Genomic DNA, 14,021 nt, shown 5'->3' with positions numbered 1-14,021 from the left:
TTAATATTAACTGTATCTAGCTTACTCTGACTGGGATTGTGTTTCTTACTTGGACAGGGTGTATACCTCTGCCAACCAGAGACCACATTTCTAACATTGATGATCAGTAGTGAGGCAATACCATATAGTAATTCAATGTTCACTACAGCTCTATACTTAAGACCAATTAAAATCCTTTACAATTCTCCCTAAGTGGCGTAGCTAGATCTTTGGGTGCAAGGTGTGTCCCCGGCGTTTGCCACCCGCAGTGGCATGTAAGAGCAGAGGGGTGCTGTCTGACGGATTCCCATGACAGTGATGGTGGGTGCTGACAGCTTACAAGCTGGGGGTGGGGGAGGGCTGCTGCACCCAAAACTCATGTCGCCCGGGGCAGTCGGCAGCACCCCCTTGCTACGCCACTGTTCTCCCTGATTGACATCTTTGGTTTTTCCAAAAGCCTTTTTGTAACATACTCATTTTCCCTGCAATGTCTCTGGTCCTACCTGACTGTATGAAAAATGAGATGGCCAACCTGGCCCAGGTCAAGGGGTTCTGCCAGGAATTAAGGGTGTTCCATATGGGAAGTGCCAAAAAGGCAGAGCTTTAGAAAGCCTTAAGAGCATGGACAGCAGCCCACCCAGTTGGAGAAGTGGATGAAGTGGAGGGGTCAGAGTCTGAGGGGAAGAAATTGGAGCGGGACCTAGATGGAGGTCTTGACTTGCAGCCTACTAAATTGAGTGGGTAACATCCCCCCAGGATTTAAAGTTCACAGCAGTCCAGGCAGCTGTATGTCTTAAATGAACTTATCCCCAGAGAGGATGACAGATAGGAGGGAGGAGAGAAAACTTAAACTGGATCTTACCAAATTAGACAAAGGATAAGGCCTTGCTGAATTGGAAAAGGAGCAGGCTCTTGAGGATATAAGGCTGGCCACTGAAGAAAGAGTAATGGCACACGAGCTCAGCTCGAGAGAGACACATGGTTTGCAGACTTCTGAAGTGGCTCTGTGAGTGGACAAAGTCCCAGAGGAGTTCGGGGGTGGTAGTCTGTGGAAGTATATGCACACGGGGGAGTGACACACTCCTTACACTAAAAGTAGAGGACCAGACATGCTACACTCCAATGATGGAAATCCTACTCAGAAAGTTTGGACTTACCCCTGAGAGGTATAGGCTCAGATTCAGGGTCAGCCACAAGATCGCATCACAAACATGGGTTGATTTTTGGGATTATGCCAGCAAGGCACTGAAGGGCTGGTTCAGGGGCATCAAGGTTGATTATTATTCAGGGATGTGCACCTTGATTATGAAAGAGCACATGCTTGATATTTCTTTCCCAGAGCTGCTCCAACACATAGTTAATAGCAAGTTAACTGCCCCCCCAGGAAACCTGCTGAGGAGGCAGACATCTGTGCCAGTGGATGTACGACATTACGACGCGTTCCATTACAACGCATGCTTTCACAACGCGTCCCTTACAACGCAAGTCGTTACCACGACTTGCGTTGGGGGCGCGGATTGAGAATAGTATAATTTACTATTCTAACACCAGTCCCCGTGGACACTAGGGAAGGTGTTGGAATAGTAAATATACTATTCTTAATCCTCTAGCGCCCTCCAGCGCAAGTCATGGTTACGACTTGCGTTGTAACGGACGCGTTGTGAAAGCCTTGCGGAGTAAAATCTGCGTTGTAAAGGATGTTCCCCGTGCCAGTACCACAGTGTCCAGAAGGCATCTGCGCGGGACTCACAAAATGGTGGTCAGGGTTCACATCAGAAGAAGGGGAGGGAGATAAAACAAAAGAGTTCTCTAAAGGTCCCCAAAACAACTTGCAGGGGAAAGGATCTGATTCTTATTCCCAGTCTGGCCACCATAAGTAAACCTGGGTCGGCAGCCCATCAAGTGCTATGAGTGCTACGAACATGGACAGTACAAGGTAGATCCCAAGTGTACAAAAAGAGCACCACCTCCCACTGGAGGAAAGCCTCCACTGGTGGCTAGTGTAGTGCTGGGGAGGAGATTGACCCTGATAATGAAGGGAGTTTGGGAGGGTTACCCTCGTATCCCTGGGTGACAGTGAGATGGTTCCTATGCCCTCAATACTAGTAAATGTAGACAATGTATCATCATCAATGGGCAAGGTAATGAGGCTCTAAGGGATACAACACGACAATGGTAAGGAGTAAGCTGGTGTCCCCAGAGCAGGTGATTCCAAATGCATTCCACCAATTTGTGGTGGCTGACAACAGAGAGGGTAACTACTCAGTTACCCATGTTCCTTTATGGTGGGGGATTTACAGGTCTTCTGAAAGATGATGTGAGCCCTGCCATGCCTGTGAACTCTTTGTTGGGTAATGACCTTGAGCACACTATCTGGAAGAAAGTGGAGCTCAAGGTTCATTTGGAGACGGTGAGGTTACCTCTATGAATCTGTCCAACAACAAGGTATATGGCTGCCCAGTATGGGAGTGAAAATGGGCTAGAGCTAGGAACAATGGCCCAGGCAGCTGCTAAAAAGTAGAAAGCGGTACAAAAGGGGGTGGTGATGGATGGAGCATCTGAACCAATCAAACACTCACACCCAGTCAACAGATCTAGGTTTAATCCATCACCGTTCTTTAGCTCACTCTGCCACCCCAGTTCAGACATGGCCATATGCAAATCAGTCTGAGAAAGGCAGAGGGCGTGGTATACCAGCCCATGAGTGTCTTCCCAGTGAGGTGGATAGGGCACCTGCAGTGCCCCCCCCAGAGCCCAATCAGAAGGGCACTGCTATAGGGCGAGAGCTAAGTGGATAGTCCAATTCTGTAAGACCAGGGGTCTTAGGGATTATAGGGTGGTGTATAGAATTTTAAAAGTCGATACCACGGCCTTGACAGTGTTTGCAACATCGAGATTCCTCTTGTCCATGTGGTATTCTAGGTGCGCAATTCTAAGAAAATATTAAACCACTACCCATTACCCATGGGTCTGTTTCCTGATTGTGGTGGGGATATTTTCTACTAAGATATTGTGTGGGGTCATCAGACCTATTCTACTGTATACTGTGACATCGATGTTTGCCCTACTTGTGCCTTTTTTCTCTTAATATTTTATGACTTAGTATTTATTGAGGTTTCTTTAACACTGTAAATATTTTTATCTTGTCTGTAAATTTGCAACTTGTCTTTTTATGGTTTTTAATCGATAATAAAAGCTTTTTGACTTACTGACTGGCTATTAAATAAATGTAAAAAAACAAGTAAAGGCTGGGTCCCCAGGGCTGAAATTTGCCTATGGAAGCGGGGGCCTCGGCTCCTTTCTCCCCAAATAAATAAAAAATGAAGAAAGAAAATGACCGGTAATTCTCCCTTTCTCCACCACTCTGCAAACACACCTCCTGGTGCAGTGCAGGTTGGGAGATGAAGTCCCATTGGCTCTAGTGGGTCCTTGGGGGCCAATAGGCTCTCTTGTTACCTAAGAGCAGTATTGCTGAGAGGACTTCAGTTGCAATGCCCCCTTCTCTACCACTTGGCAAATGCACATTCTGGCACAGTGCTGGGTGGGGGTTGAAATCCCCATGGCTCTAGAGTGTTCTTTGGGGCCAACAAGCCAACAAACCCTAATGTTGCCTCCAGTAAAGCCCACACAGCGAAATTGCTGAAAGGTCTTCAGAGGCCAAACCCCCTTTCCTGGAGCACTGATGGTTGAGGGATTAAGTCCTCTTGGATGCAAAGAGTTTTTGAGGGCCCACATGCCCTCCTGTCTCCTCAAGTAAGTCCGACACAGCAGGATTCCTAAGAGCTGGCCAGAGGACCCGCCTCCTTTCCTCACCACTCTGCAAATGTGACTACTACTTAAAAAAAATAGAAATTCACTTAAAAAACTAGAGATTACAGGAATATTATAGTTAGAAAATAGAATTTAAAAAACCTTAAAGATTCACTGAGAAAAAAAAGGTTACAGGGACGTTTTAGTTAGGCTCAGATATCACTTGTACAAAACCAGTGAATTTCAGCAGTTATAGTTACTTGAGCTAGGACTCTAACTTATGCCCCCACAATGCACTTCTTATGAACTCACATATTACATCACTCATGACATGGTCATTGTCAATCTTCAAGTGCTACTATACTAAATGGAACTACTGTAAAACCTCCCAATAGCTTCTCTGTGTGGACACAAACAGCGGCAATCCATGAAGAACAGAGAGGAGCAGCTGAAATAAACCACCACCGCACAGAAGAACAGCAGAAATCCCTAGCATCACACCAGAGAACATTGTCAGCCCTATGGTGTCATCACCACATTCCAGCCTTCCTGAGGCACCAGCTCAGAACCCCAAAAGGCTAAACACCCTGGAGTGGACTTGTAGCAAGGGAGACACCACACTGCCCATAAACCAGCAGAATGGAAGTACATGGTGCAGTGTAGTCTCGAAAAAGTCTCTGACCTTAAGATCCGAATGCTATGATTATTCTCATTATTTAAATTATGTCTAGGATATTAATGGAGTGGCCTTCCTTCCCCCAGAAACTGCAGAGTCAAATAAGCACACTGAAATTACCTTCACCAACTGTGTGCTGGTAAATGCCTTAAGGAGGAATGAAACACAGCTTGAAAACTGGGGAAAAAAAGTAATAGTTCAGACAGTGCCAAAATAACCCCGCCTTCCTAAAAGCGAAAGATGATATTGTTAGCAGCACAATGGACCAAGGTCAGGAAAAATATCAAGCCAAGGTACTCCACCAGCTCTGTTTTAAGAGGTATTAAAAAGGGAATTCGACCTCCGCCAATTACAGATGGGGGAATTATTAATGACAGCAAACAAATTGTCACCAATGCAGCGCCAGCCATTAAAATCCTCGGACTGGGCATGGTTCCAAATGCTCCTAGATCCTGACCCTAGCACACAGCCTCCTGAAACCCAAACTTCGCAACAAGATCTCATTTGAAAATGAGCTCATGGAAAATACAAGGAATTGATCAATTGTGAAGTCAAGAATTTGACATCATCGCCCTTCAGGAAACCTCACCACTCCACTCGTCTCCCTGGTCGGTTTTCACATTCTGGCTAAGGGCCGAATCGCATGAGGTAATTAAATCCAGGGATCAGAGGAAATTCTGGCTATGGATCGATAAATGCTCCAACTTAAATCGCTAGGCGACAGCTGCTAATATTGTCAACTGGGTATTACATTAAAGACCTTTACGTGGCCATTTGGCTGACCACAGCATGCTCCAGGCACCTGAATAGGAATCAAATAGGCTATTGAAAACCCTAAGTCAGGCCCCTTCAGACATGCCATCTATAGCCTTGGCCCAAGTAATATCAGCGATCAAATCAATGCAAGCAGGATGTACCCCGACCAATTGGCAACCGGGCTGCATTATATATAAGTGGCTCATTCCAGCAATACCTTTTGGGGGCAACTATCCCTGAAACATGGACGGGCTTACTCCTGGTCCCAAGAAAGGCTTGCGATCATACCCGGGGAACTTTGATTGATCATGCTCCTCGACAGTGAAGGGAAGTGCATTGCTAACATTCTGAACCAGGAATTGTAAGCCGGGGCGGAGGAAAAGAATTTGATCCCTCTGAGTCAAATTGGCTTTCAAAAGGGCTGCCACATTGAAGATAACCTCATCTGCATCTCCCATTTGAGTGCAGTGGTTATTGTTGCAAAGGGTAACATCCTCTATGCAGGGATTATTGACTTCCAAACAGCATTTGATAGTGTAGAATGATCCAAACTCTGTTCAAAACTGAACACCTGCAGCATCCCTCCAAATTGTTTGAAAGCCATCATTGCCCTACATTCTGACACCTGGGCAAAGATAAGAGTCAGTGCCATGGGCAAAATCCGTACAAACAAAGGCCTGAAGCACGGCTGCATACTAGCACCACTATTATTCAACCTGGACTTGGCTGACCTGCCATGTCATGTGGAGTCAATGAGGACTTTCCCACCAAAAATGGCGGACCTCGAATTTCAATCATTCCAGTATGCAGACAACACTGTCCTCTTGGACCAAACGCTGATTGGCCTCCAGAAGCTCTTTAATGCAGTTGAAAGCTACTGCAGGTTCAACCACCTAAAGTCGAATGAAACAAAGGCAAAGCAAATGACACTCTCCCGCAAATTAAAAAAATGGGGGATATAGTTTTTGAGGGGGATCCCATTGTGGTGGATGCCTTTAAGTAGCCATGGGTGTGGTTGAACCACAGAGGCCATTTGACACTAGAGAGCAACACCCAAAAGGGAGCTGCAAACTTCCATGAAAGGAATTTCCGTGTGCTGCAAAATCATTGAAGAACCCAGATCTTTCCCCTCTCTTGAAGGTAATAGAATGCACATTTCTCAGCCTACATCCTTAAAGCTATTAAGAAGAAGAACCATATGTTAAAAAATATAATTTGGTAAATGAAAAGCAACATCGCAACAAACTTCCACAAGTATCTAAGTCACGCCCTTGAGGCTCTGGAGACATGTGAAATCTAGACAAGCGGCCTGCCATGACTGTCAAACTACTGATCAAACAAGTAAGGCTATATCAATGTAACATGATGTACAAGACGTAAAGAAATTGGGATATGGAGGGTTGGCCTCTACTCTGTACCAGCCAGGCACCCTACCTTCCTCTGCACCCTACCTTCCTCTGCTCCTTAACTTGAGCATGAAAAATCAACTAATGAGATTGCATTTGGATGAATTCCTTTAAAATCATATTGGTATGGATGTACTCAGCTTATGTGATCAGTAAATTCCACAAAGGAAGTTCTGGCTTCGTCCAGTATGGCGTATTTTAAATGTTAGGACTTGTTGAGGCGCTGTAGAAACCTGTCTGAGAGGCGAATGAGCTCAGCTAGCTGCTCTGTATGTGAAATGTATCATATTTGTAGCCATTTTTCTTGCTTCTATCCCGGCCCCTGATCCACATTTATGCTCAATTCCACACACTAATTTGGCTGGGTTGTGAAGGTTTGTCATCAACCCCTCGCCCTCAATTGGATTACGAAGAGCTGAGGAGGATAAATCAATCAATCAGGATTTATAAAGTGCGGCTAATAACACAATTGTGTATTCAGGCTTTTTAAATCCCTATTTACCTGTGTATTCCTCCCCTGTTCTGGAGATCTTGATTATAATAATTGTAATCAATTTTTCAATAAAAAGATCTTTCTACCCATCCATCTATCCATCCATCTATCTACCCATCCATCCATCCATCTATCTATCTATCTATCCATCCATCTATCGTTCTATCCATCTATCTGTCTATCACATAAACAAGGATCTCAAATTCATGATGGCCTTGCCTCAGCCTGCATCAAATACGATCCAGTTGAATGACTTCTAGAGGAGCATTGTTCTTTTTACGGTCTTTAACCCCTTTGCTGCGGCGGCAATTCCGCCGCAGTGCTAGGGGGGAGGGGGGCCGCGCGGCGCTCCCATGCTCGTGACGGAACGGCTCCGTCACGAGCCTCGGGCGCGCTGTGCTTGTGATGGAGCGGTTCCGTCACGGCCCCGCCCACTCAATGGAACGCGCCGCGCAGGCGCGAAATCAGCAACACGCAGGCGCCGAGCGGGCCGTGACGGAACCGCTCCGTCACCAGCACAGCGCGACCGAGGCTGGTGACGGAGCTGTTCCGTCTCCAGCATGGGAGAGGTTAATGAGCACATTAGCTGGTCCTTTAGAGCATTAAGAAAACAAGTCTTTATGTGGAATGTCCAACACACCACCTGTGGAGATACATCAGTACCCGCCATAGAATAAAAGGACAAAAAGTGCCAGGGCCAGCCTGCTATAATAGTCTTATGATAGTTGCCCTTGAGGTAATCATTGCTCATCTTTCTGAATTATGTAGCAAGGAGGGCTTGTGTGGCAATATAGGAGCACATTTCTCCAATACAGAAATAGTGGAAGTGGCTTGCCACAGCTACCAGACAAGAGATACATTTTCTGTACTATTCTAACAACTTACATGTGACCCAGCCCGTCTATTCAGGAGGGAAATATATGTCTTATCGGCCAACAAATAAAAGGAGGACAGATTCACAGAAAAAAATTCCATTACTATGATGCAAGATGAGAGCTGTGGCAGGCAAAGCACTCTCAATTATGATGTGATAACATGGAACTTCTTGCAATTAATGTACTGGTTCGTTTTTAAAAGAAGTTAAACCTGATTGTTTTCATAGATCAATGAATGGATTTCCTTCTCCTGGCCATAAACCCCTTTATACTAATTAGAAATAGGTTTTATATGAACCGTATTGAAATGGATCTATGGCTAAAGTTATTACCCTCTTCCATTTATTCACAACTATCTCCCTTCTTCCTAATGCTGAAATGGATGTTTTACAATTTGTATCTATGGATTAGTCCTCAATTTCACTTTCATGTTACAGTCACTCACAAGGGCACAGCTATGCATATCTTTTTTTTTGTAAATATACCTGCTTCTGGAAAAGTTACAAACCCCTTTACAAATGCAAAGGTTATCATATCCAGATCATTCAGCAAAGACAGTTCATAGAAACCCAGTAAGATCAAATATTGCATATTGCACTATATGTATCTTCTGCATGCAGACCATGAGACCATAGCACAACAGTGCTGACTTTGGACTTGTTAGGGCTTCCCTCTGCTAGTTTTGAAGTAGAGAGAAAGAGACAATCCGTGTAAAATAAAATATATTCGTAAGGCTCTATGGTTGGAGAACATTTGGTCAGAAATCATCTTTCCTGATCTGAAATGCATAAAATAATAACTCGAACCCTTCCATATTACACAAGAACATTATGGCTAAATTGAATAAAAACGTCTTTAAGAAGATCAATGCAAGGGTAGATGAAGGCAAGACAAACCAACATATGGTATCACGACAACTGGGCAAATCAACTCTCCTTTTGACACTAATTAGTCTAGAGTCGTCGGGGAATGGCATGTAAGAACTCAGGAAAACCGTTAATCAATTTATACAGAAACCATACAGAAGACCAAGGGAGAAAGTGTGTAGCCCTTCTTAGTGCAATCAAAAATAAAATCCAGAAAGGTTTTTGGAAAATTGTTGGATGGTTTTAATAATTGTGTCCACTTTGGCCTCAATGTAGGCATAAAATACTTTGAAAGATAAAAGTGCCCTCTAGCGTGGTAATTCATAACATGGGTAATGCCAACTAGTTTTGGTGTTTCCTGCTCTATTTCTTGCCTTTGATCACATGGGTTCTGGCAGTGGCATTCAAGCTTTGCTAAATATATTCTTTAACTTCCCCTTATCAATATGAAAGACAAAGCCACAATTATCAATAATCTCTGCAAATATATCCCTCATGTCCTTATTGTATGATTGACATTCCGCCTAGTTGAGGAGTTAGACTACAAAGAATCCACTTGGGAGAGAATGAGTCAAACCGTGGCACCAAAGTGGGATAGAAATGTGACCGAGATGAAGTGAACACAAAAATGGAAGTCCATCGTGTGAGCCACAGGGTAAGCATTAGGAACCACACAATAATCTCAGTAGGTGATTGCGGAATTCATCAGTTGTATTCATTCCATAATCTGAAACAATCTTTGCAAAGTAATTTAAAAAATATTTTCCTTACACAATGACACCAACACTACCACTTTGCCAGTAGCGGCCTGTAGAGGGAGCTCCGTGGGGCAGTAAGGCGTGGCAGGGGAGGGGAAGGGTGGAGGGTAGTAAACACCGGTATATGGATGATCGGAGGTAAGTAAACAATTACATAAATAAAGTGAATTTCCTTGCGCGCGCTGCATCACAAAAGGCGATGCAGCGCTCTTAACGAAGTTCGTTTTATTTATTTAACCTCTTCGATGCTGATGACGAGCTCAGCTCGTCATCAGCTACGGCGCTCCTGTGCGGATGACGAGCTGAGCTCGTCATCTAACGCGGCTTTTTGTAAATTGCCGCACACAGCGGGAAAAGCCGCCGCATCGAAGCGGTTAATTGTTTACTTACCTCCGATCATCCATATTCCGGTGTTTACTACCCCCCACCCCGCATTACCACCCCACGGAACTCCCTCCACGGGCCGCTACTGCACTTTAACATTAGATTGAAGCAAAATGAGTCATTCTGAAGGCCCTTTGTAATTCAATATTTGACTGGGTGAACAGGTTCATGGAATCACATTTAGAACTATACAAGAAGCACTACCAGACCTAATAATGAGAACGTGTGCATAAGGTACCATCAAACGGATGGATTATGAATTGAGGCATGGAGTCAACCGCTGCTCTAAAACCCTTTATATGGTATAATGTATGTATTGAAGCCACGCACAGGATAAGTGAGTTCTGAACTACACGTTATAAACTCAACAAAGATCCTTACCAAAATTCCTATGAGGAAGAGTGGCTACCAAATATTTGTCTCAAATACTGGGATCTTATCAGTTTGATTGTTCCGTGTTTTGAGTGGTCAATGGGTAAAACGTTGTAAGCAGGCTTTGGTAGGTAATTGACTATTTCATATATGGATGTGAAATTGCAGGAGATGAGGGAATCATACCTTGATACTAGCTGGGAATTTTGCCCATGTGTATGTTTAACAAGGTTTGTCAAAGAGTCAATCAATCTAAGAAAGTACAACATGGAAATTACCAGTTTTCTAGTAGGTGGAGAAGATCATGTCAAATGTTTGTGTTACACTAGCCCATTTATTAGGTTTTAGAGGCTTTGGAATATCGGTACAATACAGGCATGTTTATGATGTTCTTTCTGCTGCCACTTTCCAAATTCAAATCTAGAATCTGGAGTAAGAGACTGGATTAACAACAAATGCGATTGATCTAGTGTTATCTATCCTAGAGGAATGACAACAGTATCCAGTGCTATTGCTCAGAACCATTTACAAAACATCACTCACTATACTATATATAGAAGAAGCAATTCTGAATTAAACAATAATTCAAAATATATTCTTAATTACTTTTTATTTATGTATTTATTCTGATCAACTTTGCTTGCCATATGTTTGTTGAGATTTTCATCATGATTTCAGTTGGAGAAACAATGAATTGTCATTGTGAGTAATGACACTACATAACTTACTCGTTTATTGGCATATTGAGCATTTTGATGTTCTTTATTTGATTCTGAAATTTGACTTATTAATTATTTTGTGAATACTTGCAATGCTATTTAAATATTGAAACGTTTTAACTGATATATTGTAATGTTGGTGTATGTCTTTCATGGAATTATTTATGAATAAACATAGTAGTCTTTTTCACATTTTCTAGGTATTAAAGAGATTCTAACATGTTTTAAACGATTGGTGAAACTTATTTTCCAAACCAAAATGATATATCTGTTAGGAAAAAATGCTCTCACCTGCCAATGGAGGATTATACTCCAGATCAAGCCAAGGGTAAGTTTGTGGTTTCCATCTACTATGTCTGTGCTTCCAATATTAACCAGTTCTACCTTTTGGAGAAAAAGAACATGACATATCACGTTTTAATACAATAATTGTCGGATTCATTCCTTAATTAAAAAAATGTTCTAAACAAGATTGCTTCTGTAACAAAAATGTTAATCAGGTTCACAAACATGTCACACACTTTATAAGTAATTATCATTGGTGCATCTATCACAACATAATGACAAGCTACGGTACAGTACAATTCATCAGCTGAAACATGAGAACTGAGTTATTGTATATGAAAGTCATTTGGAATCATTATTTGTTCAAATCTCTGACAACATTCACATTTTAATTGAAACTTCATTGAATTTGTTCGAGCTGGCCTGCTACTATTAGTTTCAGCTGCAAGAGGGAATGGCCACACAGGTGGGCTTTCAGCCATGGCACGTTATGAATCTGACCTCTCTTGGATCTGTAGCCAGATATCCCTTAGGGCTGGTAGGGAGCAGAGTGAGACTCAGCAACAGAACATCATGAATTTTATTGTTGAAGCAATACCTTCAAAGAATGAAATGTCATGGAAGAGTACCAAGGCATATAATGGGGGTGGGTAGAAGCCCTAGTGATCGTAAGACAAAAAGAGGCAGGGGACAGATTACGGAAATTAAAATAAAAAAAGAACAATTTCACAGGACCGGTTTGGACCTGATTTATAGAAGATCACCTCAGACAACAAAAAATAAAGAGTCCCTAAAGCCTGTGATGGATGTAATGAGAACAAGAGGTGTGCACTGTAGGGGCCCAGCTTTGAGATTTGATGGTGGTGTAGAGTGTGGAAAGTAACAATTACATTCTTCTCCCATTTTCACTTTGCTGGTAATGAAGTAAGATGGTGGGAAGCTTTGGCTCTTACTTGAGCTTAGAAGGTTCTACAGCATCCCCAAGGCTGTTTAAGTACCTGTATAGTCCCACCGGATCACAATTTTCCCTGGGGTTTCCACCACTTTGGTATTAGACCAATATGTTTTACTGCTACTTTTAGTTTGATGCGCTGCATCTCACTCCATCCTTTACCCATCCATCTGATCATTTACTTAGAGACAATGGAGAAGCGAGAATCAGACAAATTACAAGAGGGTACTTAAAGGCATTATTTGTGAGGGTTTATCCCACGATTAGATCTTGTACAGCATTTTTGTGTTATGTACAATTTAGTAATGCATTCTATTTAAAACCAACAATAACTGTTGTTTAATGCAAATAGCACCGTGTATGATTGAGCTATGTATCATTCAGAGCAGTGGCATCATTATATAGACAAGCACACCCAGATGGTATTTCTGATCAATATTTGAAATTAGTTGGACGTGTAAGAATCTAGAGCTGAATGCAGATTCTCTTTTCTATGTAGCTAAGTTAGAATTCTTTGGAAGATGTAAGAGCTGGGATAGGTCGGGTGATTAAATCTCAACTGCCAGGGAGATTCATGTCTGCTTCATAGTATGTATTTATGTCCATCTGCTCACGCATGTTTTCCTGTGCTCTAGACACCTGTTTATGAAATGGAAGGAGGGAAGATTGGAGATACCTCGAGAACAACTAGTAATATATCTGGAAAGGACTGGACATAACAGGTTGCTCACTGTGATTTATACAAGAAGAGCAAGATGAATATTAAATAAAGCAAGAATCAATGGGGAGCTATTCATCATTGCTTCAGGAGTAAACAGTACTTAATTCTTGATATGCATATGTTAAAATATTGCCAAACTTTCTTAAGTTCCCCCTTGGTTCTCTCACCCTAAGAGATATCCAATCAATAAAAATAGGATGATGTACAATATCGAAGCCTGTAAACCTATTCAACATGCCTGGAGTTTCCTTAATCTACTTTTTCTAAGATATTGAAGTAGTGTGAATCCGCCAAAGTTCGGATAGGCTGGCAGCATCGAGACTAGAATATATTACAGCTTTTAACCACACATGATTCTAACAACTTGTCAATTTTGTAATAGGAGTGAACATTTCCAGGGCCAATTCTAGCTCTTTCAACTGAGAAGTTACTGCCAACTGGGTGAGACTTGCCGGTACTATCCCTTCAGAATGTCATTTGTTCAGTAGGTGGCACCACAATGAAAGTATGCATCCACTTGCTTTAGAACCTGGTGTCAAGGTCCATGACGTAGTTGATGCCCCTAATTCGGAGCTACATTCATCTGCCAGAGATGCTAGTTTATCAGTTGGTGGGGAACCTCAGACTTACGGTGCCATTTTAATAAATAACAAACTTATAAGGAGCTAGTTTAATCCCTAAATCTTGTGCAGGAGAAAAAAAGGTAATCAAACTATATGAGCTGGTAGATTATTGAATTATTTGTAATACAATTTGGGGTGCATTTTGGTCTCTTCTTTGACGGCCACTCAGTAATCTGTTTTGGTAGTTAGGCATCTTTCTGTAGTTTTGTATAGAGTAGCATACTCAGTTTTTCATTTTAGTATATTTATGATTGCACCTTTTTGCATCTACATGATGGTCAACATACACTGTGATTCTTGGTATGATTAATAACATATGCTTTAAAAAAAAGCTACACTTCTATAAAGCATAGGTTTACTTTAATCATTTGTTAGATGTGTGGCTTTATAGAGATTCATCTAACTC

General features: G+C 42.3%; 1 protein-coding gene across 7 annotated transcripts in view; it reads right to left on the bottom strand.

The window, feature by feature from the left end:
* DMD (dystrophin) overlaps positions 1-14,021 on the bottom strand; it is a 6,826,337-nt gene that overhangs the window by 6,231,278 nt on the left and 581,038 nt on the right. For all 7 annotated transcript variants that reach the window (XM_078657819.1, XM_078657824.1, XM_078657821.1 and 4 more), the window contains exon 5: positions 11,326-11,418. In XM_078657819.1, the coding sequence (XP_078513945.1) occupies positions 11,326-11,418 (93 nt within the window). The remainder of the gene's footprint in view (positions 1-11,325; positions 11,419-14,021) is intronic.

The sequence above is a fragment of the Lissotriton helveticus genome, chromosome 8 (genome assembly GCF_964261635.1).
Source record: "Lissotriton helveticus chromosome 8, aLisHel1.1, whole genome shotgun sequence".
NCBI classification, from domain to species: Eukaryota; Metazoa; Chordata; class Amphibia; order Caudata; family Salamandridae; genus Lissotriton; species Lissotriton helveticus.
The sequence above is the reverse complement of the archived record's forward strand: the minus strand, read 5'-3'. Positions and strand labels throughout refer to the sequence as shown.